This window comes from Venturia canescens, chromosome 11 (assembly GCF_019457755.1).
Source record: "Venturia canescens isolate UGA chromosome 11, ASM1945775v1, whole genome shotgun sequence".
Lineage (NCBI taxonomy): Eukaryota > Metazoa > Arthropoda > Insecta > Hymenoptera > Ichneumonidae > Venturia > Venturia canescens.
The window spans coordinates 10,679,086-10,705,410 of record NC_057431.1 but is presented as its reverse complement, the minus strand read 5'-3'; the positions used below and the strand labels follow the sequence as shown (position 1 = coordinate 10,705,410).

At 34.1% G+C, this 26,325-nt stretch overlaps 5 protein-coding genes across 9 annotated transcripts in view; 1 reads left to right on the top strand and 4 right to left on the bottom strand.

Annotated features, from left to right (window-relative positions):
* Nca (neurocalcin homolog) overlaps nucleotides 1-10,432 on the bottom strand; it is a 114,829-nt gene extending 104,397 nt beyond the window's left edge. The window contains exon 1 of the mRNA XM_043432469.1: nucleotides 10,310-10,432. The gene's annotated coding sequence lies outside the window, so the exon portion shown is untranslated. The remainder of the gene's footprint in view (nucleotides 1-10,309) is intronic.
* Nucleotides 1-10,862, bottom strand: part of LOC122418324 (neuronal calcium sensor 2) — a 98,676-nt gene extending 87,814 nt beyond the window's left edge. The window contains exons 1-2 of one of the 2 annotated variants that reach the window (XM_043432465.1): nucleotides 10,628-10,862; nucleotides 8,960-9,127 (exon numbers count right to left, since the gene is read on the bottom strand). In XM_043432465.1, the coding sequence (XP_043288400.1) occupies nucleotides 8,960-9,092 (133 nt within the window). In that variant the 5' untranslated portion in view covers nucleotides 9,093-9,127; nucleotides 10,628-10,862. Of the gene's footprint in view, nucleotides 1-8,608; nucleotides 8,681-8,959; nucleotides 9,128-10,627 lie in introns of those variants that run through there. The other variant, XM_043432468.1, reaches the window with a different exon arrangement.
* SmD1 (small ribonucleoprotein particle protein SmD1) lies at nucleotides 10,540-13,498 on the top strand. 3 transcript variants are annotated; one of them, XM_043432473.1, is made up of 4 exons: nucleotides 10,540-10,583; nucleotides 12,186-12,262; nucleotides 12,706-12,903; nucleotides 13,263-13,498. In XM_043432473.1, exons 2-4 carry the CDS (start codon nucleotides 12,193-12,195, stop codon nucleotides 13,343-13,345), a joined length of 351 nt encoding a protein of 116 aa, XP_043288408.1. In that variant the 5' UTR covers nucleotides 10,540-10,583; nucleotides 12,186-12,192; the 3' UTR covers nucleotides 13,346-13,498. The 3 variants fall into 3 exon arrangements, with proteins under 3 accessions (XP_043288408.1, XP_043288407.1, XP_043288406.1); XM_043432472.1 differs by lacking the exon at nucleotides 10,540-10,583 and adding an exon at nucleotides 10,864-11,416; XM_043432471.1 differs by lacking the exon at nucleotides 10,540-10,583 and adding an exon at nucleotides 11,832-11,984.
* Nucleotides 13,499-13,500: 2 nt separating this feature from the next.
* Nucleotides 13,501-18,288, bottom strand: APP-BP1 (Nedd8-activating enzyme E1 regulatory subunit APP-BP1). Its single transcript, XM_043432462.1, has 8 exons — nucleotides 18,048-18,288; nucleotides 17,129-17,293; nucleotides 16,672-16,854; nucleotides 15,783-16,278; nucleotides 15,388-15,521; nucleotides 14,727-14,929; nucleotides 14,510-14,646; nucleotides 13,501-13,833 (listed from the first exon to the last, which is right to left on the bottom strand). Exons 1-8 carry the CDS (start codon nucleotides 18,113-18,115, stop codon nucleotides 13,603-13,605), a joined length of 1,617 nt encoding a protein of 538 aa, XP_043288397.1. The 5' UTR covers nucleotides 18,116-18,288; the 3' UTR covers nucleotides 13,501-13,602.
* Nucleotides 18,289-18,627: 339 nt separating this feature from the next.
* LOC122418323 (uncharacterized) lies at nucleotides 18,628-24,912 on the bottom strand. 2 transcript variants are annotated; one of them, XM_043432463.1, is made up of 5 exons: nucleotides 24,560-24,912; nucleotides 22,281-22,553; nucleotides 21,038-21,177; nucleotides 20,770-20,935; nucleotides 18,628-19,684 (listed from the first exon to the last, which is right to left on the bottom strand). In XM_043432463.1, the coding sequence occupies exons 1-5, from the start codon at nucleotides 24,824-24,826 to the stop codon at nucleotides 19,283-19,285; spliced, it is 1,248 nt and encodes a 415-aa protein (XP_043288398.1). In that variant the 5' UTR covers nucleotides 24,827-24,912; the 3' UTR covers nucleotides 18,628-19,282. The 2 variants fall into 2 exon arrangements, with proteins under 2 accessions (XP_043288398.1, XP_043288399.1); XM_043432464.1 differs by having other exon boundaries at nucleotides 21,044-21,177; nucleotides 24,560-24,910.
* Nucleotides 24,913-26,325: the final 1,413 nt, after the last annotated feature.

Below are 26,325 nucleotides of genomic sequence, written 5' to 3'. Positions count from 1 at the left end.
CCTCACAACATTTTCGTCGCTCGTTTTTTCTTTTAATGCTCTATATCTGTAGAAATATTCCGAGACCCCGACAACACACACGGATTCTAAAGCTTGGAGGATGCCTAGGGCAAGGTTAAGCGTACTGCGAGTCAGCTCAAGCTACATCTTCAGACCCACAAACTTTCATTAGCAAATTTATTGCAATCTTAACACTTTCGAAATTTTTTGCGCATTATGCATTTCTCCAATTTTCTCATGGAATGAAAAAATGGATTATTGAAGCTGTTATGAAATGTGTCGTGGTGACACTGATCGGCTAAAAATTATTATTCTTTAATACGCATCAATTCCTCAATCTCCATCCGATTTAATGAAAATAGAGGGCGTCGTTTTACTACGTGTCCTTAGAAAATTAATATATCAGAAGCGTCCGTTTTATAGTAGAAGTATTTTCGTGTTTTCTGTCCGTCCAAAATGAGACTTGTATATCACTTTGGTAAGTATGGCTCTCCCACGAGACGGTGAGAGAAATACAAAAAAAAACAAAATAGGTCTCGTGACACCGATAAACACTCTTCCGTGCATTCCCTTAATTTACCTAGCCTTGCCTAGCCTTAAACACATTTTGCGAGTGACAATTCCCTCAAAATTAAATTACTGGATCTGATTACACCGACTTTTTTTACATGTGAGTCGAAGGCAATCTCAATAAATTCATAAATATATTTGTGTCTGATCAAAGAGACACGCAGCAGCGTGCTTCCAACTCTGCATTTATAGCAATCAAATGGAAAAAAAAAGTTCTTCGGTAGTATAGTGGTCAGTATACTAGATTTAAAATAATATGTGTTATATGAATAGTAACCATTCAAAATGAAAAATTCTTCGGTAGTATAGTGGTCAGTATCCTGTGCTGAAAAAAAATATAATGATTAAAAAACCGAATGAAATAAATTTAAAAAATGTGCTGAAACGGAAGAAAAATGATACAAAGGTCGAAGAGGTTTCTTCATTCTTTAATGGCAGCTCCGTGGAGTTTGAGTACTCCTATGTAAATAGTAGAGTCGATGAACCATGTGAGTCAAACTTTCAGCACGAAATTCAATCCTCACACGTGTATATTCAATCCGCGCATGTGTATATTTGCGTATACAATCGTAGATTGAGTTTCGTAATCGTAATATATCTATATACATACATATACAATGGAACGTAATTATTTTATGCGTATATATATCGAACGTATTGATTAACGACAGCGTGCAAACGTTAATTATTAATTAGTCTAAATCAAATAACCTAAGCCGGCATTCATCATGGTAACGTTATTAAATATTTGATGAAAATTTAATGAAATCAAATACCCGTCAGAAAGCATAATGAAATTTTTGTACGGTAAAAATTTAACGGTTGAAAAACGCACAAAATCCATTACGAATGTGAATAACGATTCAGGATTTTGTCAAAAAAATGAAAAGAAAGGAAAAAATGCTTCCATAATCTCAGTGACGTGCCAAAAGCGAGTTAGAATGTAAAGAACAGACTTTTAACATAATGAAATTTGGTCACTCGTGAAAAATGAATTAGAGACTGTGAATAAAAAAAAGTTTCAGCATAGCTCAATTTATTGCCGAGGAGAAGAAATTAATTAGGATGTATAAAATGTGATTTTTCCCTCGCTCTCGGCCTTGATTCATGCATTTATGTATTTGTGATTGTATTGACAAAGATTGCTAACGATTATGACGTCTTTGGTTTCACCGTAAGTGGTAACGTGATGAGAATTCGAATCGCGTTGACACTCTTCAATGCGCCAGTTAATAATGTGTGTGTATAAAAAATATAAATACCTTGAATATATATGTACAACGATAAATTTACATTTTAGAGATACATATATTGTGAATAAAACTTTGGACTACCATCGACCACGCAATCGCGGAATAATAATCATTATTGACCAAAAACCTGCCCAAGTAAACTAGGATCAATTAATGCTTCGGATCTTCAGTGAAAAATAAAATATGAAATTAATTTTTTATTTACGGAATAAAAAGAGAATTAGGATACATTTTAAATTTATTTTATGAGATTTTCAAAAATCTCGCAATTGATTTTTTGGGCTTTTTATAAATGAATTTGAGAGAAGCCTAATTACAATAATTATGACTGTCCAAAAACTCGAATGGCAAAGCTTGATCAAATTATCATTGTTATGAATTTGACATAACAGTTGTTGAACTATCATAAAAGAAGTGTAATAATAAACGAATGATTAAAAAACCGGAAGAAGATAGGCGTACGATGAAGAAACGATAACACAAGAGCGGAATTGCGATTGAAATATTATCTCTCAATGCATTATACACGGTCCCCGCTCCTACGGATGCAGATATGAAGCTGGTCGTTTAAGAAACAAATGTGTGTTTTTGCGCCTCTATGGATGTATACAGTTCTTACAATTTCATCAAGATTTACCACTGAATAAATTTTGGTTCCTTGTAAATTATTAATTATTTGAAAATTGAATCGAGTTAATCATTAATTAAGTATGAAAATGAGACTAAATAATCGAATTTTTCATTTTTATTTATTACTCAGAGCAGCCGGTGCATGGCTCCAGCAATTTATAAAATTGAGCAAACTCGAGCGAGATCAATAGGTTGGGTGGCCGCTCAGTTATGCAGGGATACCAATCGCTGAGTGGAAGGGAATATTTTAAGGAGGGTGGATCACGAAATCAAAATAATCAGAATTCGATCAAATTTCTTGATATTTCTTTGGCATCAAGTACACAAATACAATTTTTTTCAAATTTTTTTACCACATAATTATCGCATAAATCGAAGTTCTTATGCACGAGATGTGTAACTGTATATGATATGTAAACTCTATTCTTATATACGTGTGCTTTAGTGTTCAATTACTCGAGAGCTATGTGGTAGAAAAATCTAAAAAAATTTATATTGTCTTATATATTTAAAAAAAATACATTTACCAAATTTTATGAAATTCTTATCATTTTGAAATTCTTAATATTTTCAACATGGTTTAGCATGGCAACATTGTATCGTCGCGATCCACTCTCCTTAAAGTTCTTGACGCGTCTCATCATTTGACACTGACAATTAATGAAATTATAATTACTTGGATCAATCAGGTTTTCTACAATTTGCCTTAGTTCTCGAGCAAATAGGAAACAACAGTGCATTAGGGATAGTGACTGTGGACATGACCCTTGAGGGCCCTCCTTTCATATACATGGAAATTTGTAGAGTGGAAAAAAACGGAATTGAAATGATGAGGTGGGTACACTTGAAAATTAAGGGGCTTAACCACTCTATAACGAGACAAAAACGTTATACTTTAAAACATCTATTGACTAAGTTTTAGAATGAATCGAAGTTTTGTGCAGTCTTAGAAATCACTAGAACTAATAAATTAAAAAGGGTTTTACTGTTGTCACAGAAAAAAGGTGACAACTTTTTGTTGTTCTGCATGTTTTTGTGTTGCATTCACCTTTTCTTACATTCATTTTGAAAATTGAGCATTCATTTTTGTTTCCCTGATGTGAAACAGCCAAGTGACCAACCAAACCAAACCATTTGTTCCATCTTTAATTGAAAATGCCTCTTGAAAAACAGCATTTTTCAGAAAAAGGCGTTTTTCAAGTTCGAGTACCTTCCAAGTTGAAGAGAATTCTTTCTCATTATACTAGCAAGATTGCAAAAATTTGTTGATTTTATTTCATTAATCACATCTCGAGAGTAACTAAGTAGAATAAAACTTGAAAAATAATTTCTTTGTTTCTCTTAAACATGCAGCCCTTAAAAAATCGTGCCAATGTAACGGATAAGAAAATGGATTTTTTTTATTTTTTTCAGTAAAAAAATTCCGATAAACAGTTCGATTTTTCTTCGATCCATCAAGAAGATTCGTGCACTGTAAAAACTCTTTTTTAAATCTTTGATTTGAGGATTTTTACGATCTTTAGGCTACGTTTAAAGCTCCCAATGGTGGAATTTCTTGCTTAAATATCTACAACGAATAAACCGGAAGGATTTTCAATCAGTATAAAAATCTGTAACCTTGCATTTAAAAATCATCTCGACCTAATGAAAATAAACGAGCTAACAGGACAGAGTATCAAATCAGTCGCAGACTCGGCCCTTTATTTAACAATCTTTTGTTCCAAAAAAATAAAATTTCGAGAAAAAAGTGCGTACGACGTGATGGCTTGAAAAATGACGTAACTAAGTTGGAGGTGGACAGGTTAAAAAATCTTCGTTGAAAACTCTCAGCCCTCTTGAATAACGACGCTCCGAAAAGAACACGATTCAAGTTCTACGCAAACTGTCTACTTACGGTCAATCGGCGATCCATCATTCGCATCATCATCCATTATTCGTCCCCTCATAACGACATGAATATAGTCACATGAATGATTCTCATCTCATTCGTCTCTATCGCATTACCTTTCTTCTCGGACAGCTCTTAATATTCTTTTTTTTTTCATTTCCATCCTTTTCTCAAACAAAGGGTGAAGCATAAAAATATATGACAAATGTATGTCTTCTTACATTGAACACGATGATGTTCCGATGGAATATGTATCAAGCATAAGAATTTATTAAACTGTTCCCACTTTTATATCACTAGTGACAAAAATATTTGACATCGAAGCAGTTTTTTTTTCTTATTTGCCTGAGAAAATTGTTTTCGGATAAATTATTCGAACTTTTGAGATGACTGTAAAAAGATTTCGTGAACATTTGATATATCAAAGATTTTGCTTTGAGAAATTGTTATTCGAGATCAAAATTAGTGAAAAATGAACGTGAGTTGATTACAGCAGCGTGATATTGAAAGCCCATGAAAACTAGGGTGAAAGTGAGAAGCGATGAGGAATATTTCACGAAGGGATGAGAATCACTTTCCATAGTTTCCCAGCTGATCATCCCCCCGATGTGGTGGTTGTTGGGAAAGCTTCGCTCGAGCCCATAACGATGGTTTTGAAAAAAATGCGTGCAAAAAAGTACGGGCGTGACCCACAATCGTGACCTATGGAAAGGTCACGGGACTAATATAGAATTTCTTCTTACGTACGTGAAGTTTTTCCACGAGCTATTCACGTGCGACTCAACTTTTTAAAACACAATGAGCGCCTATTTTCAAAAGCTTTTGTTTTTCAATATTCGTTGCTTATAAACAACGAAAAAGATCGTTTTTGTAAATCGATTAAGTACAAAGTTGTATCGGGACGCAATAAAAATTCCATTCGTATCGAGTATCGAGCTTCAATGCGTTCACAAATTGGGCAACGAAAATTCTAATTACTCCTTTCCATAATTGAAAAGTCAAACTCTCCAAAAAACTTTACGACTATTTCGAAAATAGAAGAACTCCATAAACGGTTAAGGAATTTTTCATTGCTCTCCGTTCATACAAACGGAAGTTCCAACTAAATATTTTTCAACAGACTTAGGGTAGTTCGTGCACGAAACAATTTTCTTAAGAAAGTCTTGAAATTTAGACAGAACTTAAATTACTAGTCGACTGAAACGCATATCAAATTTTAAAGGGTTCGTTTCATTGTTATTGAGATAAACGTGTTTAAGGTAACTCCTGTACTGCGTGCTAGTCAAATGAGTGCTAAATTTTCAAAATGCTTTTAGACCAAGTTTAACGTACCGATTAAATCTATTGTTAGTGGATTTGTATTACAGCATAACTTATTAAGATGAAAAAATATTAAAAACGCTAGTTTTGCAAAAGCATCAACTGATAAATGCAAATTTCCACGCTGACACATTTTCACTGCTATTTTTCAAAGAATTATCTGCCTTTTTTGATCGATTTTATTGCAACAAGTCTCATTTTGTTCGTCAACTGGTCCTCTATGAATCCACCACGTAGTTGTTTTTTTAACTTGATCGTTTCACTGTTGCAGCTAATTGTTCATTAAGTGAAAAAACTTTTTCATTCATAATTTCTGAAGGAATGAATTTAAAGGAAAATCTACGTGGTGAACTCGTAGAGGATCAGTTGAGGAACAAAATGAGACTTGGTGGAATAAAATCGGTTGAAAGATCCAGACGATTCTTTGAAAAATACCTGTGAAAATGTGTCATCGTGGAAATTGGCATCTATCAGTTGATAGTTTCGCAAAACTATCATTTTTAATATTTTTTCACGTTAATAAAATATGCTTGAATACATATCTACTAACAATAAGTCTAATCGGTACGTTGAACTTGGTCTAAAAGCGTTTTGAAAATTTAGCACTCATTTGACTGTGCGTAAAAAATCGTCTGTCTTTCCATATAAAGAATAAACGCTTCTTACGAAGTTTATGAAAAAGTACAAAATAACAATTGAGTATATAACGAAGGTTTGGAAAAAAATTTGAGACGATTGTCTTTCTAGTAATAAAGATGTATTACGTTAAATATTGAACGAAATTGGTAATGAGCACTCGTACAACCTCACATTGGCTTATTACAGTATTTTATTTCTTCTTACTTTGGGGGCCATTTCTGTCATTCTGTCTTTTTATTAATACTTTTTTCTTTATCCATTTCCCTTTCTGTTTTCCCTTTACGCTCTCTAAAGCGAATTTTTACGTAAAAAACTACAGTATTTTCACCAGGGACGAATGAAATTTGGGGTGTTCAGTCAGTGATGGATCCACGATTAATTAATGGCTCGTAATTTCATTCGCCAAAAGATAGGTTGAAAAAATTTATTTACAATTTCGAGTTAATAACTCCGACATTAATTCAGAGTGATAATATCTTTAATTAGGAAGTAAAAAGCTGTCCAATTTAGATACCCATAAAATACGATCCTCCGGGCACGATCAACCTTAAAAAAATTCGCTTAAATCCAAAATCAATAATATCAATTGAAATTGACGAATAATAAAATGTTGATAAGTTTCAACATCCAAATTGCTTTTTCTCATCAGTCGTTTCATAAGGATCTCGAGTCGTTACATAAAAAAAGAGAAATTTCAATGTAGCCTTGCTCGCAAAGAATAATGACAGAAAAAAATACTTGCAAAATTAGACAACATTTATGAGTATGTTTTTTTTATCAAATTATCAACTTATCAATTAGCATCTCGCAGAGTTCTCTAAAATATCCGACATCATGGCACTAATAATTTTGTTTCCAAATTTTCTTTTTTTTTCAAAACAGAGACAATCCAATGAGAATTTAATAATTGCTTCACGAAGTACTATATATTTTTTCGATTTGACTGTTTTACTTTGGAATTTTGTAACTAACGAATCAATGAATATAAAAATGAAACCATGACAGATTCTTGAAGCAAATTTGATGCTCTGCAAAAAAGGTCTCTTGGTATTTTTCCTTAGATTTACTTCTTCAGGAGTTATTCACGATCGAAATAGAAAAAAATATTGAAATTTTAAGTTTTTTGTTCTTTACTCAATTTTTTTCCACTTCACGGACCAAATTGACTTTTTCGAACAACATTTATTATTTTTCATCAAAAATCTCTCAATATTTATTCTTACTCTAACAATATTATCACAAAGGTATCTAAATTTAACAATCAATATAAATTTATTCTTGCTTAATTGATATTTTCTCAACTAAATAATTTTTTACTGAAATATTACTCTGAGAAAATAAAATTACGTTTTTTGTTGAGAAAATATCAATTAAGCAAGAATGAATTTATATTTATTATTAAATTTAGATACTTTTGTGATAATTTTGTTAGAATAAGGATAAATATTGAAAGATTTTTGATGAAAAATGATAAATGATGTTGTTCGAAAAAGTCAATTTTGTCCTGGAAGTGGAAAGAGATTGAGTAAAGAACAAAAAACTTAAAATTTCAATTTTTTTGTCTATTTCAATCGTGAATACCTCCTGAAGAAGTAAATTTAGGGAAAAATACCAAGAGAACTTTTTTAGAGAGCATCAAATTTGCTTCAAGAATCTGTCATGATTTCATTTTTATATTCATTGATTCGTTAGTTACAAAATTCCAAAGTAGAGCAGTCAAATCGAAAAAATATATAGATTTAAAAAGCTTAATAACTCGGAAACGGCTGGTCTGAAGAAAATTTTCAATCAGACCTCTTTTGTAGGAAATTCAATTTTATATAAAAATAAGTGGAAGTAAATTTTTTTTACTTCAATCTCCTAGCCGTTTTGACGTAAAACATCGAATCATGCGTAAAAATAAAAAACTGCAATGATAGACCTCTTAAAATTAATATTAAGGGCTCTAACTTTCACCAAATTTTTTTTCGTCATTCTGAATAATATTCTTGATATATTTATTGGAAAAAAAACTATTGATTTTGAAATTTAAGAAAAGCGTAACTCAATCTGCAAAATGAGCATTCGCAATGAACGAACAAATTTTTTCGGAATTTTGAGAAAATTTCAAAATTCATGATAGAAACACTCTTCGGCCAACCATTTTGTAGAATAACAGGTTTCGACGCCGACAAAAAAAAGAGAAAAGAAAAAAATGTAATACACGAGAGGATACGCCGTCGCACGAAATCTCGAATATTCCGAAATCAGCATAAATTATATCTTTGTACCAGGAGAAAATATTTATTCGCTAGTTCGTCAAGTTTACCTTGGGAACAATCAATTCGCGGATATTCTTCTCTCGTATTATTATCGAAAGTTGATTTCTACTAAATCTTGGGTATTTCCGAACCTTATGAAAGTGATCATTTCAAAACAAAAATTATGAAAAGCTTAGTACGGCGAGAGCAAAGAAAAAACCAAAACAAAATAAAAACAAATAAAGTTCTACCGAAAGTTTCTGGAAAGCGAATAATCTTGACGAAATTTTAAGTACAACTGGAGATTTTATTTCCCCTGAATAACCAAACATTTTCGATGGCTGAAATTCCCCGAGCTGTAAATATACGTGTGAAAGATTTCTCACGCGGATATAGTAAAACTTTAAAGGCAGACTCACCGGAATGATGGGGAAATGCGTTGGCGTGCGTGTGTCTTCGTTGCGGACGGTTGCCCTTGGACGTTGAAGGACTCCCGAGGGGTGCTCCTTCCCGCAACGTGTACAGGATCATCCTCTTGACACTCGCATCCATTTCCACTCACACTCGCACACACACACGCATACAGCCTCGAATAAAAATCCATTCATAAAATTCAAGCACTCGAGCCCGAGTCCCTAACGTTGGAATGTAAATCAATTTCTCCATTTGCCAAGGGTGATTTTTTCAACGAAATGTTCGAGCTTTTCCGAGTGTATTTTAAAATTTTATCGAAATTTCGGAGATCTAAGTTGGAAGATATTTCTCTTTGGGTGGCAAGAACGATCGGAAAAATAAAAAAAAATAAAAAAAAAACAAACAAAAGTATTTGCGTATGGAAGAAAATGGTCCAACGAAATTCGAGAGCAGTTAAATCATCGATGAATATTCATAGACAAAACCAGAAAAACTGAATAAGAGTGGAGTGAAAAAAGTCGAATTTTGGTGAAAACCGTTAGAACGCGTCGATATTTTCGTGGCCGAATGACGTTACAGGCACGTTCACAAACGTGTTGATACACGTATAAGTTTGTTTGAATAAAAAAAGAACGTGCGATTTCGTTCGTCCCACATGCCTTCCATTCACTCCGCAGGGCTCTCCAACACTCGCGTAAATAATCACGAATATCGCGAGAACGAAATGTACACACGAGCACGAATTTTCATATTGATTGGAATCGATTATTGAATCTTAATTCGCAAGGAACTCAAAGAAATTTTGTATTTTGTTAAAAAGATGGCGACGCGGGCGGAGGGCGAGTGAAAAGATAGAAAAAATTGGGCAGATATTTAAAATACGTCACCGGCTGACCAGTGACGCAACTGCGGATTACTTCACTCGTAGAAAAAGCGAGAGAGCGATAACTCTCGCTTGCCGCGCGATTTTCATTTATATCGAATAACCCGTCTCTCGAGGAGAACGAACGTGTTTTTTAACGGAAAAAAATCTGCGCCAGGCTTGGTCCATCAATATGTACATGGAACGTATATATGTTACAGGAACACATGTATACGTACATACTACAGGATTAACCTCAAACTTGTTGAAAAAATGTCTACATCGTTTTATTGAGGATATTGATATTCGAGAAAGCTACAAAAACAGTGCTGCGAATAATCGCGTTTTTAGTCCTCGTTGCGGGACGCCCAAAACAATAATTGCAAATGATGAGTTACACGAGGGATATTTAGTCTCGAATAATAGCCGAAAAGATCGTGGATTATGAAAAAGTTTATTTGCCTCACAAAATTTGCAAGTGTATTTTATTTACTTTCGATTTGTTGAGAGGTGGTTTATTGTTGTTGAATTGACGAACGCGCCGTTAAACCGCGAAGGATGTGTGTTGGAAGAACATCACCGTCAAATAAACACGGGGCGGACTCGGCGAGAGAGACAGACAGAAAGAAAGAAAGACGAGAAAGCGCGAGCGGGACGGTGGGGAACTCGCGAGCGGGGTGGGGGTCCCCCGCTTAACTACACGGCCAAGAGAGGGGGAATTCTCCTCTATCAGTGCGTGATAAACAACGATACGAGAAGGGATAGTGGTGAGAAAAAAAAATCAACAAAACACAAGCGCCGTCCTACTGACCTAACAGCCGATAGATCTCTCCACGTTTTTTTCTTTCTTCCAAAGTCAACTCGTTATTTTTAATATTGTTACGAACATTTCCCGAGACACCACTATGACTCGTGAGGACATTAACTACCGGTTGCCATATTGGAATTTCATTCCGCGAAGTTAGAGGTAGAGGTGAGCACTGCCGGGCTCGCTCGTCGCGCTCGAGAACCTGTGAAAATCGACGCCGAAGTGTGTGCTCGAGAGACCCGAGAGACTGACAAAGTTGTTGGATTATGCCGTAGCCACGGCGCCACTCTACGGCTTAAACTCCCTCCCACATTTTTACGACCAGATTGCGCAATGCTGCCTCTGCAGGCGATCCCCCAAAGTTATCATTTTACATGAATCTCTAAGATCTCTAAAAATGAGCTGAACAAAAAAAAATTATTCGAAAAAAATTATTAACTAATAGCAGAATTTTTTTTTTCATTTTCCATCCATTTTCTCATGCAAATGGATCGAAAAAAAACGGATGGACAATCGTCTGCTAGTTTTTAAGACTTATATCCTTAAATTCATCCTCCATAAAAGCCTAAAAGCCAAATAATAAGGTTAACTACAAAAGATAATACAAAAAACTTATTACGAAATAATAGATTATTCAAATAATGTATTGTGTAAGTGTGAAAGGAAGAACATTCAACCGAATTTTAACCTGCTCAAACCCTAAACATGACATCGGTCGACAAGGAAATTATTCCTCCTTGGAAAAAAAAAGTGCTGTGCGAAAATCGAAATCTGTGCGAATCGAGGCAACGGGTAAATATTTACAAGTAGAGCTCCACCTGAAGTTGTTATGACAACAACTTGATATTTTTTCTGTCAACATAATACTATCAAACATATATCGCACTGCCAACATCAACGACATTGAGAATTTCAACACTCAGTTCATTCTATGTTGAAACTATATGAAAAAAATTGCGGAGAAAACGTCCGTAAATATCCCAGGATCCCATAATCTTTGATAAATTAATAATTTTTTCGTAATAGCACTGAAATTTATTTTTATAGGTTTTGTTGACCGATAAAATTGATCAAGAAACTGTATTTTTGCAAATATTACTCTTAATCCGTAATGTTATAGAATTTGTGATCTTTTTTTCATGAATTGTATCATTACCAAATATTCCATAAAGTACACTCTGTATAAACTATTTTGTAATTGTAGGCGCGAAAAATTTGAGCGTCGTCTCCCATTTTAAGCGAGTAGCGCCACTGTTTAGTGTCCCGCGCCACCACGAATTTCTCACAAAACGTTTGCCGGTGCACGGAAATATTTATTAATATAAATAAAAACAAACAAATTCATCATGAAGCTAGTGAGGTTATTATTGTCTTTTTTTATGTCGTTTTCCTTATCGTGTCTGCATTTTTTTCATCAAAAATTTCACATTTGTGACATTTACAGTGGTAGAAGTCGTCGACCGCGACCCACATAACCTGTAAAACATTCCGGCGAAACGCGTCCCAACCTTTTGTCTAATTATCAATGCTTTGTTTCGTAAAGACCATTTTTTGTTTTCAGATTTCTCATGAAACTCAGTCACGAAACTGTGACGATAGAATTGAAGAACGGGACTCAGGTCCATGGGACTATCACAGGTTCGTAAACATAACCTCAAATTACGTTCTGTTTGCTTTCGAAAGGTTTGCAAACCTTTCGACCGCACTCCTATTTTGTTTGTGTATTTATTAGTTTGAAGTTTTCGGGATTTTCAACTTCGAAAATTGAAATTTGATGGTACGAATTTTATTCATATTGATGCTTATATTTTAATATTTTATAAAAAAAATTAATCAAGAATTTCAAAATTTGGAAAATATCTTAGGATTAAATTTATTAGGAGCTTTTTGAAGTTATGCCAAACTTGTGTGCAGTGTCAATGCCAAATATGAGTATGAAATTCATATCCCTGTATTTTTCAAAATGCTGTTTGCAGATTATCCGAGTAATAAATCAAAATAGTCAACGTAGATAAATTCTATGTGCATATAAATTTTGTCCCATCCAACAGTCTCCTTCATATTTGATGATTTTATCACAGGTGTTGATGTAGCGATGAACACACATTTGAAAACTGTCAAAATGACAATTAAAAACCGTGATCCAGTGCAACTCGATACACTTAGCTTACGAGGCAATAATATCAGGTATTATATACTTCCGGATTCCTTGCCATTGGAAACTCTGCTGGTCGATGATACACCTAAAGCAAAAGCCAAAAAGAAGGAGGCGGCAAGAGGTAAAATGATTGGAAAATTTTTGATCCATTTACTGAATACCGAGGATGCAAAAAGAATCAGGAATCTCCCAAAAGCGAATATTTACAAAAATTTCAACGAGAAAATTAGAAAATTTTCAATTCCAAAATTCACCATTATATTTTCTTCATTATTTTTCTCAAAATATCGTAATATTTCAAAACAAAAAAAAAAAAAAAGAAAAAATGTCCTCAACAGTTAGAAATCAAACTTGAAATTTTACTTTGAAGCAAACACTGACTTAGTTCCTCATTTCGACATTTCTTTTTATCAAAAACGTCCCCAAATATCCCGCTCCTTTATTTCACCTCAAATACTAATGATGAAAATAATATTTAAGGAGCTGCACGTGGTCGAGGTCGTGGTGGACGGGGCGCGAGAGGAGGTCGAGGTGGTCGTGGACGTGGCCGAGGACGACGATAGTTCAAAACCCTCATATTTTATAATCAATTCCGTCATCTATCTATTCCAATATTTTTTGCTTTAACACAACAGAAATATGATTCGAATTCTTGTTCGAACAGAAGAGGAAGAAAATGAAGAAAAATGAAAACAAATGAATTTTCTACTTGTCAATCTTGAGAGTCTGTATCTTTTATCTGTATTTTTCCACATTTATCCCTCTACTCTGCAACGTTTCTTCTGATTCAAAAATTATAAAAAATATTATCTCGCTTTTGTCAGAAGAAAAATGTCGTAGAATTCGACGTTACCGCGTCGTGTATAAAAGTATTGTGAATCGGTTTATATTGGCCAGTTATAAATTTGATCGTTTCTTGAGCTGCGAGTCCACCCAAAAACGCAGAAACCGAGTGTAATTCACAACCACCGAAACGACAAAATTCGTGAACGTAATCGTCCTTCGAGAGGCTTCCGCAACCCCATTCGCCCAGGAGTTTCGATATACAACCCTGAAATAATATTTTACGTGTTAATTTATCGAAAAAAGCATACCACAGAAAAATAGGCCATCAAAATGCTATATTCGGAAGTTCAAGATAGTTTTCATCTCTTAGAAACAATAAGAAAAAAGAATAAAATGGAAAAAAAACAAACAATAACCCGATAAACTATAAAAAGCTAACAGAGACCCATTAACTGCGTTTAAGTAGCAAATTTTCGATAGATTCTGTGTTCCTGTACAAAATATTTTTTCATTTACATTTCCTCAGTTCTACACGCGTTTCTGGTAGAAAGCATCGAAATTTTTCATATTTCAACAGTTTGTTCACCGAAAAAAAAAAAAAAAAAACAATTCAACACTCGGAAAATGACACATTACAACAACCCAGAACTGTGTTCGAGCTCAAGCTTTGTCTAAATATTCCAGACTTTTACGGTCATTTTAAAAACTGAAATGATCTGTATGAGTGATAACAATGAAACTAATATTTGACTAATTTGTTAAAAATATGTGTTCATATCTATTAGATCAACGGTTTTAATCAAACACATTATAAAAACTTTTGGACGTAAAAAACTTCATGGACAATATCAATTACAGGGAAAAATGATAAAGCAAACGATAGGCTTCGAACCAACTAGAATAAGAAGAAGATAAGTTTACAGAGGAACTGGGATGTTAACCTTGAGTTTGACGATATCCGGTTCGACGTGATCGTCAAATTCGCCTGGGTAGGAGTTGTACTCTGTTTGAAATTTCTCCACTCCTCTCAGAAGAACATAATACACGAGCATACTGTCAGCATTTTCGAGACTTTGAGCTAAAACAGTACAAAAAAACGTGAACTTATTGATAAAGAATTTTTTTGTTTTTCATATTAATAATTGTTTATCGAGTTACCAATATCATTGGCGTTAATTGTTTTTGGATCGTATTCATCAGCGATACAAGTTCCTCTTTCGACGTGAATGTCCGTAACGTGTCTGCAAAACAATTTGACTTCTTTTTCGGAAATCGAATCCGAGGAACGTCCTAATTGTCGTAACAATTGTAACGTATGTCGCCAAACTGCCTCTACATCCGCCATTGCTTTTTTGTGGTATCTTCATAAAAAATACAGAAAATTAATTCAAAATATTGCATTATTTTGATTCGTTTGAAGTTTCTGTACTTGGCTTTACTGGGTCAATGAACGGAAATAAACTTTATCGTATTCATCAGTCAAAATAATCATTTTTTTTTTAATTATAAAAATGTTCATCTCTAGCAATATTTAGTTTTATTTCCGATTTCGTAATTCATTCGATTGCAGAAAAAAGACAGCAGATTTAGGTCCAGAATAGTTTTAACAAGTGGTGCAGTAAGATTTTTATGAATATTTGGAAAGAGTGTTGTTACTTGAACATCCAGGAAAATGAACGTTTTTTTTCTACTTCTCGCAAACGTTTCTAGATTTTTTTAAGTCATTTTATATCTATGAAAATTAAGACTCATTTCCGGAGTTTTGAACGTCACTTCCAAGTGATTCTTTATTTGCATTCGAGACAAGAAATTCACTCACATCTGTTGAAGAGCGATATACTTTTCACTGTCCGCAGTCATGTCAGGCAGAGATCCTTTTACTGGCAATAATCCTGAGCCTTCGTTCTCCAGAAAATCACGTACTGCTTTTGCACTTATCCAAAATTGGCTGCTCTAAAAAGGAAATATTAAGCAATCAGAGTATTTCTAACGGATGCATCACAACCTCGGCACACTCAACGACCATATTTAATTATAAAATTTGGGTCGTTTCGACAGTTTACAAAATTTCGTCTAACCCTTCACCCACTTAAAGTTCACTTAAGAATATCCGAGGTTCATTATTTTATGCAAGCGAAAATATCACGATCCATGGAAAAAAATTAACAAGTTTTCACGAAACATGAATATTGTTGAAATACAAATCATTCGAACCTTGGCAGTCAAATTGACACAACGCTCATCATTGAGAATATCCATAACAGATTTCGGAACTTTGGTCGTGGTAATAGAAGTATTGACAGCTTTCGCAGCTTCCTCAAAGTTTTCCTCTCCAATAGGTGACCCGTTTTCATCTTTTCTTATTCCACTGATTATAAGCTCCCGCAGTCTTCCCTTGTCCTTGTAGGTTTTAGGAACATCACCATGCTCGTCGATCCACTTTTGCAAATATTTGTAGAGTATCACGACGTAAGGAGTATGCGAATGGTCTTTCAAATCCATTGAATCCAAATCTATAGCGTCTAGATAACTTTTCAAACATTCAAACGGTCGATCCAAACGCAAATCTGGCATTTCATTGTCTGGATGAGTTTCTACGATCGTATGCTCTTTCACTTGAACTCTCATATACGCTATGAATCCTATGCTGCGACAAACAATCAGCGGGATATTCAAGTCCCACAACTTCCTCGATAGAGTTATTAATGGCCTGGAAGCATTGTCAAATGAACATATTAGCCACAGTCACTACAAAATTACTTTCAAAATCACCTCTTGCTTAAAAAAAGTAAAACTCAAATTAAAATTCCAAAAAGATTGTCGCCTTTATGAGATCTGAGCAAATACTTTAAAGTTCGAATTTCTTTTAAATTTATTGCCGTTGATGCAGCACCGTTGCTTTATCAAAATGGACGATTATTTTGAGGCAATTTTATTTTAAAATTTATTGAACGATATTTTCAACCTTCCATCACCGTAGAATAAGCCTCCTAATATTGTAATCACACAAAGTTTAGAAGTAACAGATGAACATCCGTTTCTTTACATAATAGCTCGAATTCATATAATAGTCAACTGAGATTAACAAATTTTTCATACACACTTTTCCGGCAAAGCAGTCGTCACAACGACAGAAAAATTATTAAAAAACTCTGGACTGTTCTCGAGTATTTGGTCAGGCCCTTCGTCTATGTAGTCGCCTCTAACATCTGGATTCAGTTCCAACAACATTTGCGTTGCCACCTGAGCCCTTGATTTTCCAACGCTATCCGCATCTAGGAAAAAACTTGGCAGAACGAAAAAATATTCAAGGATCAATCACCAAGGGAAGAACTGTCATTCAATGATTGTATAATTTCATTTTGTAATTTTCTGATTTTAATAAATCATTGTATTATTGATGACAACCGAAATATATTGTTGAACACAAAAGATGTGTTCTATTCCTGAGACCAATTCATTATTGATACATTGATTGATGAAGAATAAAAACAAATGTTACATAGTCACAGACAAAAATCACTCTAGCAGCATTAATTTTTAAATCCATGAACACTTACTTAGCACCAATATCTTCGTGTGTAATTTTATGGCCATCAACAATTGTAAACGCACCAATACCGGGAAGGACAAGAGATTTTAAGATCTCAGTACCAAGTCCTGTGGCGTTAATTACACAAATATGAGCCACTTCCAGTGAAGCTTGCCCATGATCCCCCCATAATCTGAAATAATATTTTTGAAATATAAATTTGTTCTTTGGTAATACTTCTTTCTTGCTTGTACAGATTCGCGAATATTGCAAGGTTTGTTTATTTTATGCCATTTTTCATTTTTGTCACTATACATCAGTATTACTGATGTTTACCCTGTGAATACGTAGAGGATAAAAAATGATTCCGCGCAGCATTTTTCAATCGATCGATACTTGTTCAATAGACTAACAAGTTTGGATTTGTCATTTCGTCAGGGTTTTCAGCATGGTTCTTATATTGTCTTAATTATTGACCCGGTTATATTCAAGTTAATCCAATGAAAACTTTTCAATCTTATAGTAAATAAGATATCAGAGTTTATATTATTAGGATGACGTTTTTTTATCTTTTGGAAAATGCAGCCTTACTGTGAACTATTGAACAATGATTTTTTGGGAATCCAAAAATGAAATTATTGGAATGTTTTGTTGAAAGAGATAAAAGATAAAAATATCATAAATTGATAAAAGCCAAGATCCTTTAAAAACAATGGTTTTAAATCCAAACAAGTAATATTATTGCAAGATTTCATCAAGTTCAAGTAAAAATACATTGCACTTTGTGATAGTAAAAGAATAAACTTATCCACAATAATTTTTAAAATTCTTGATATTCATGTCATTTTGTCAAAACAATTGCAAATTCAATGAAAATTGCGCACAATCGAATTTTATGAGAAATTTGACAACGGTCAACATAACCTGAAAAAAAGTGTACACGATACCTCAACTGCCGGTCATATTTACGGTTTTTTTCCGATTGCTCTGGTGATTTTGGGGCCGGTGAAGCCATCACGAATCTTTCCTAGTTATGATTAATTATTTTTTTCGTGGTATTTTATTGCCAATAAATTCGCCGATTATCGGCTTTCAAATGTCAAATAATATATCCAATCCATATATGAACTACTACTACTCATCACATTTCGTGTTTCGTGCCAAAGTATATGTATATGTGCACGACGAAAGAAAGGGAAAGCGTATAGTAGCAATAGGTCGAATGTGTGCCCCACCATTAATCGCGAAGCTTTGTAAGTATTGTTGCTTATTTACAACAAGAATTCATCTTGGGACTTCAGAATTTTTTCTTAAAGAGTACCGTTTATGATATTATCAAAGATTCAACCAACAACACAGGACGCCAGAAAAAAGAGTCTAATAATATAATATATTGGAAAATAATAAGAAAAAAGAAAATGCGCGGAAAAAAACATCACATATGCAAAGTATAGAGCTCGCAAAGATTAATTCCACATCGAATCGAAGATCGAAGGTGCTGGTGAAAATAAATCACAAACCACAAAATTCATATTGATTAAACAATTGATTTTATGGTTATTCATAAATTTTATTGCTATGGGTTTATTGAGATATTCTTGAAAATATATATTTCACGTTCAATGGGAACAACCCATACGATAAACGTAAATATGAATAATGTTCCGATATTAGCTACGTGTCCTTATACGTGTGTGTTTGTGTGTGCATGTGGACCAATCGTGTGCAAATTTTTTGACAAGTTTGAACCACGAAAAAAACCTCGTCATGATATCGAATAAAGACGAGAATTTTTTATAGAAATTTCGTACGAAATTCGACGTTTTACCGAGTTCTAAAACAAAAAATGCTCGACCATATACGAAATGTTTCCGAAAACTATAGTTACATCTCCATTTATGTTAGTATAATAAAACAAATTTTACAATAAATTGACATATATTTTTGAAAGATTACTTGTATTCCAGACAAAAGGTATATAAGTTTTGTAAAACGTGTATGATAATAAGAATCAACATTTTTCAGAGGCAAGTCAGTGCATGCTGTTTGCACAGTAACTGCTTGATGAGAGATGCCTTGAATATAGTTGGTTTTCCACTCGTTACTCGAAGTGGTATTATTTTCTCGTATCCAAACGTTTCAACAATAATAAGGATGCTTTTTTTTATTATTACAAAATTTATTAAATGTCGAGTAATCCCCGAGAATTCCAGTCTTTCAGTCGTCTAGTTATTATCTGTCGATAACGTTCATCCTTAATTCCGGGACTGCTCGTTGTGCCCTCCGATGTAACGAGATCGGACATATCTACAACTTCTGATTTGTCAACGAACGTGAAAGGTTTCCAAACAACTGAATCCAGGACCGCCAAAAATTCTCGTTCCTTCATCCATTGTCGAATTGAGCTCAAAGTTGGTGGTTTTGTCTCGCAATTTATTCTCAACATGGTGTTGGTAAGCGTCTTTGAATACTCGGCGACAAGTAAGTCGAAATGATGAATATAAACATCGTCGTTAGGGACCGAACTGAGACTAATTACCAAATCGAAGGCCGGACAGGTCCAGCTGCATATTTGGAAATCCAGCTGCATAAAAAATTATTTAAACTCATTGATAATATCTACAAACCGATAATAAAAAACTAAGTAATTGCAAAAATTACTTTTCATTATTCAACGATTTACTACATTCAATGCACTTCATTCGAAAATATGACATATTTTTAGGTTAGAAATAATCGATTTTTTTTCAATTTTGCATGTGTATCGATTCTTTCCAAGCGGAATCGGAAATGAAATGTTTGGACACTGTACGAATCTTCAAAAACTACGTTCCACATTCGACCAGAATAAAAAATGTTGAAATTGTGTTTGAGCTTAAACCTGCGACTGTTCCATTCGATTCATCCGAGTCTTTTCAAATTATGTCCGAAATGTCAAATTATGTCAAAAATGTCCGAAAGACCGTATTTTATTATAGATGTCTAAATTGGATCGATTTTTACTTCCTAATTAAAGATATAATCACTCTGAATTAACGGCAGAGTTATTAACTCGAAAATGTAAACGATTTTTTTTTACTTTTGGCGAATGAAAGCTTTGAACAAGTATCCATCACTGACTGAACCCGAAATTTCTTTCGTCCCTGGCGAAAATACTATAGTTTTTTAATGTAATAAATCGCATTAGAGAGCGCAAAGGGAAATGGATCAAGAAAAAAGTATTAATAAAAAGACAGCTGTGACAGGAATGGGCCAAGCCAAGAAGAAAAAAAATGCCGAAATAAGCAAATGTGAGGTTATACGAGTGCTCATTACCAATTTCGTTCAATCTTTAACGTAATATATCTTTATTACTAGTAAGATAATCGTCTCGAATTTTTTACCAAACCTTCGTTATATACTCAATTGTTATTTTGTACTTTGTCATAAACTTGGTAAGAAGCGTTTATTCTTTATATGGAAAAACAGACGATTTTTTACGCACAGTCCCTGTAACCCTGCGTATTCTTTTTCTTCATATCTAAACACGTTTATCTCAATAACCAACGAGACGAACCCTTTAAAATTTGATATGCGTGACAGTCGACTACCCATTTAAACTCTGTGTAAATTTCAAGACTTTCTTAAGAAAATCGTTTCGTGCATGAACTATCTTAAAAGTGAACTCACAAATATTTGATTATCGACTTTTCCTTCGTCGTCATATCGGAACATCAAATTGTTAATCCACGCATCTCCGTGATTGAGGACATTGAATTCGTTTTCCCTGCACTCCGAGCATTTCACACCTTTGTCGATGCAAACTTCCGATAATTGCAATAACTTTTGTGAATAACTGCACAAATAATTTTTTGTTTGTTTTAAACGATCTAACTAACAGGAGCTTGGGAAAAAATAGTATTTAGATTCATAAATATTAATGTTAATTTTTATTCACCCGTACATAGGATCGAGTTCTGGCCAGTTTTTCACCTCAACGCTCAGTGCTTTGAACGCCTCTTTGAAAATCGATTGCATTTCTTCGGGACATTCCTTGTTATACATGCCCTTTCGATGACGTTTTATGCAACTGGGATCCTGAGTTGTTGGATAATAAAAAAATTTGCAAATTCCTTCCTCAAGATGGTCAAGATGCACGATGCTCAAAGCTTACTTTATGAGGTGCTATATTTTTCATTTTGGCTTCCTCATAGAGGAAGCTTCGAGCATCGTGCAGCTTGACCATCTTGAGGAAGCAATTTGCAAATTTTAATTTGCAGCATTTTTTGTATACAAGGAAATAATGTATTTTCTCTACCTTCTTTTACGAACTTTAATTTATCTCTTTGTTTAAATTCATAAAAAAAAACTAAATGACGAGCCATAAGAAAAAACAGTTTGCAACTTTCAATTTTCATCGTTTTTCTATTTACATTGAAATTAAATAATTCAGACAACTTTGCTGGAAAGTATAGAGGAAGTACAGACTTATACACAATATCTTACAAAATTTCCAAAAATTCAAGCGGTTAGACAATTTTTTGAAAAACTCATATTTTCGTAAAATTCAAAATGTCATAAAATTTAAACCGCTCAACCGATATTCCCCAAATTCAATGCCAACCTTCCTATTACGATAGTCCATTTGTAAAAAAAAAAATTATCAATAAATCTTAAAATTTTCGAAAGTTAGAGCGTTCACACCCTTTTTATGAAAATTTCAAAACGTCGTCAGATTCGTAATTTTTTACAAATTCTGACAAAATTATCAGAGAATGAAGAGCTTGTATAGATTAACATCTGTGCAAAACGGTAGCCCTGTATCTCAAATCGTTTCCGAGTTATAAGCGTTTGAATTTTGCAGTGCCATAACACGCACACACGCACGCACGCGCGCGCACACACACACACACACACACACACGCACGCACGCACGCACACGCGCACACACACACACACACCCGGACATTTTTTCTAGATATGATTTTTCGATGTTTTGGAACTTTTTGAGCATACTGACATTGAAAACTGGAAAAAAAAAATTTTCATCGTCACAAAGCTTCCTCGATGAGGAAAAAATGTGAAAAAAATCGTTGAATAAAATTTCGTATTATGGAAACCGAAAGTTATCGGCAGTACTGGAGTGTTTGTGGGAATAGATCGAACGATGTATTTCTTTTTAATTCATATAAATCGTTTACCTTTTCATAAACCGCTATAGAGCTAGCATGGAATTTGGCCAATCCTCTCATGAGTAGCATACAGTGATCTAGATCGAGACCAGTTTGTTTATCAGCCAAGTGAAATCCTCGCGCTACCAAATCTTCTAGTACCAAGAAGGAAGGTTCTTCCAATCGTGCATGAAAAACTCGAGCATTCAAACGATAATCATTCTCGTTTAAAATTTCGTTCATTTTTGCCATGGTGTTCTGCATCATTTGAATTTCGGTCTCGAACGATTCGAACTTTTTAGCCTGTTTATTTTATTTTTATATTTATTTTTTTTTTTATCGCCATTAAAAGAAATTCATCAATTTTTTTTTACGAATATCAGACAGCGTGAAATTCGAAGTAAAAAAACATATACTATTTCGATTCCGGTCGGAGTCTGATCTACTTAGGAGCCAATTCATTTGTTACTGACATTTCTGGGAACCATGGCGCAGGTATGTTAGTATGATGAAATTATATGATCGCGTAGAATTTCCGATGTTTCTTATGTCTTTTAAGGTAGTTCTTTATGTACACGTACGAGCTGAAAGTTTGGGCTGCGACGTATTCACTGCTATATCCTGTGATGTGTTAAGTATATGCATCGCGTACAAAAAGACCCATTTTTAATCGCGAATATTTCGAAAACTAGATGATGAATCGATTTGAAGTGTTGACAGTCGGCCCGTGAAGGCTATTATTACACCATATTTAAATTTCAGCCGGTTCTTAAGGAAGTTGAGGCTGTACAGTCATTTTTTTTACCCAAAAGTGATGACCTGTACCTTTCAAAAGTTAGGCCAGTTTACAGTTTGGCAATGTTGCATACACTTTAAAGAAATGTTGGGGAAAAAAAGACGAAAAACTGGTGAAAGCTCAGTCGAAAACACGAACAGTGACGATCCTAGCCTCAAAAAACTGTACGGAAAACAGATTATTATTAATATAATCTCAGCAAATCTCCTAATAAATCTGAAAAAAATTGACATTATTCGGCAAGCCTTGCTCATGTTGCCCAAAAAATTTCATATTTTTAGTATCATTTTTAACGGAGATATCACCGAATGTGTCTTGACTTCCATAAGATTACATGTTATTTGGCCCAAATTGTTATTGATTTTTCTCAGCAACGACGCTCCTAAACTGTCTGAAAATTTAACTGATTTTTTTTTACACTTCACTTTATAAGATGTAATCGGTTTAAAAGCGGTGACATCATTTTCATTCTAATGCCTCAACTTCCTTAAGATTTCAACAAAAGTGCAGAACTTCCTTAAGGTAATTCTATCACCAGGCTTAGTTCATACGGTTTTAAAAAAATTTTTTGTATGTTGTACTTAGACCTTTAATAAAGGGCTGTGTAAAATTTCAGGGTCGGTTGTCGACCTAATTTCAGATAAATTAATTGGTGGTTTTCGTGAAGGAATTTCGAAACGGCATACAAAAACCTAACTTCCGGTTGCTATAATAGGGTATATTTGCCTAGAAATCCATAAAATTCTGAAAAAAAACTGCAATTTGTATACTTAACACTTCTAGTAATCTAATACTCCCAAAAAAAGTTGCCCTTATCGGCCTATTTTTTACGGAATATGAAGTTTAATTTGAACTTCCGGCATTGGATTTCCTACGACTTGCTATGATAAAGAGGCGAAAAAATTCAATATAGTGATAATGCTTGCAATAACTCACTTCATTCTCGGAACCGACGTTACACAAACCCATTGAAACCAATCATGAACTTGAAAATAATGAGAGTCCATAAATTCTCAGAGAGAGATGACCAAAATTTTTGACAGCTTATTTTTAAGAATTTCTTCTTTTTTACTAAACTGTTTATTTTTTTTCAGCTACTTTTCAAGAGCTCGAGCCAAGGCTAGAGCCCCTCGGTAGGGTCTCGGGACAAGTGCATTGACAATTATTCCGTCGTCTGCTGGCTAAAAAGCTCGCCGAGACTATATTATCTCTGAATAAAATGATTTGTGGTGATGGCGGTAAAATTGACATGTCATTTTGATCAATTACGAAGCTCAAAGTCATTTCATGCTCTGAAAATTGAACTGGAGACTAATTGAGAAATAATCTTTCGATTGACCCGAAAATCAACGTGATCGGTGGTGTGATTGCTGAGAAAAACTATGACGAACAAGCTTATTTTAATATTCATTTGAAAAGTCGCGCTCTCAATCGGCGACTCCGTGATCGCAGCTAAATTTTTCTTCGACAACTCCGAGACGTAATTAAAGGTATGCGAGACGTAATTTCTCACCAAATCGCAAGCAGCCCTGTCCTTCTTAAGAGAAACTTTAAAAATTAAAGTTTTCATCTCCGTCGCTCCATCGTCTGTTCGACTTCGTGTAAATTCAATGCTAACACGCGAAATATCACTCATGTAGTTATCGCCATCTGCTGTTGCAGGTTTTGACGTAACACTGCGCACTTTTATCCTCTCGTCATTTTCCGATTGTCTTAAAATATTTTGAATCAAGTCTGGAATCAACCAAGGCGAATACTCGATTGATTTATTCGATGTCATGATACAATTCTGAGCCGAGAACCTCTCCCAGCGACTGATTATGGAACACTGAATAATAGCCGTCAAAAGAAGATAAAACTGTCTCGTTACCGTCGCTCTCGCGTACAGTCCGTTCTCTCGCAAATTATATCGAAAGGATAGTAGAAGTGGGAAAAAGCATGTTGTCCAACAGTCCTCGGAACCTTGAAATCCAAGCTATTCAATTTCACTCATCCCAGAAGAGTCCTGAAACTGTGCTAACATTTTGTGCGAATCCTTGTTTTTCTCTTCCTTTTCGACGCCATAATGGAATTAAATATTTTAGACATCATTTTTATTTTGACTTTGGAATAGTAATCCGTACTAATCGGCGTTATAGAAATCGATGTTAGGAACATAGAAAAATAGGAAATGAAGGAAATGAAGAAATAACTGTATTGATATGAGCACATGCAAAATGCAAGGGTACGCGCAGGAACAAAAACGAATATGATTAATTAAAATGTACTGAAAAAAGAAAGACACGCGAATAGAATTAGAAGAATCATGGGCGAGGATGAGGTGTGAGAATTTAAGGAAAGGAAAGATCCAAAGGGTACACGGATAGAATTAAATTTGAAAAATCACCATGAGTAACGATAGTGCGGTGACGAGCTGCAATCCATGATATTATTGTGGAAGAAAAATTTTCCTATGAATCAAATAATATTTATTGTTCCAAGTAGAAACTTTTGTCGGAGTATCTAGTAAATTTTGACGTCCTATCTGCAATATTTACTGTTATAAAATTCAAAATTCCGCAAAATCTTTAAAATTTTACAGTCTGCGCTGCAGGAATGAATATTTTTCGTTAACTTGTTCCTGCAGTCAAATATATCGCGATAAATTTTTCAGTTACTTCCACGCTAAATATTATTTTTTAATTTTCTCTGTGTACAGGGGAAGCAAACGTAGAAAATGCGAAAGGGAAGATGAAACTTTAGCGCACATTCGCGAGAGCAGCGAAATCGAAGCGGAGATGGAGGAAACGCAGTGGTAGAAGATCTGTATAGATAGCTGAAAAAAAAACAGCAGAAGGAGTGAACGGGAAAATAAATAGAGTACTGAAAAGAAAGATGATTAAAGAGTTGTGTGAGTATGTGAATGGAAATGAAAAGAGTAACGGAAGGAAGACATTTTGTGAACAGGGGGGGGGGGGCTGTGTAAAAATCCGAAAGAGTATATTGGGAAATAAACTAATACTAATAAAAAATATGGTTAAAAAATATGTATTTTAACAAATGTTTTAAAAAAACATAAAAACTTCCAACTGAAAAACTTAAGAAAATAATAGTAAACTTCTAAAAGGCTAAAATAAAATAGATGCTGTGATTTTTCGTCGGGTTTTTACTTCTTATTCAATGATTTGATTAGAGACATCTCTCGACAAAAATCCCGACATCTATTTTATTTCAGACTTTTTAAAGTTAAATACTATTTTCTTAAGTCTTTCAGTCGGGAGTTTTTATGTTTTTTTTTTT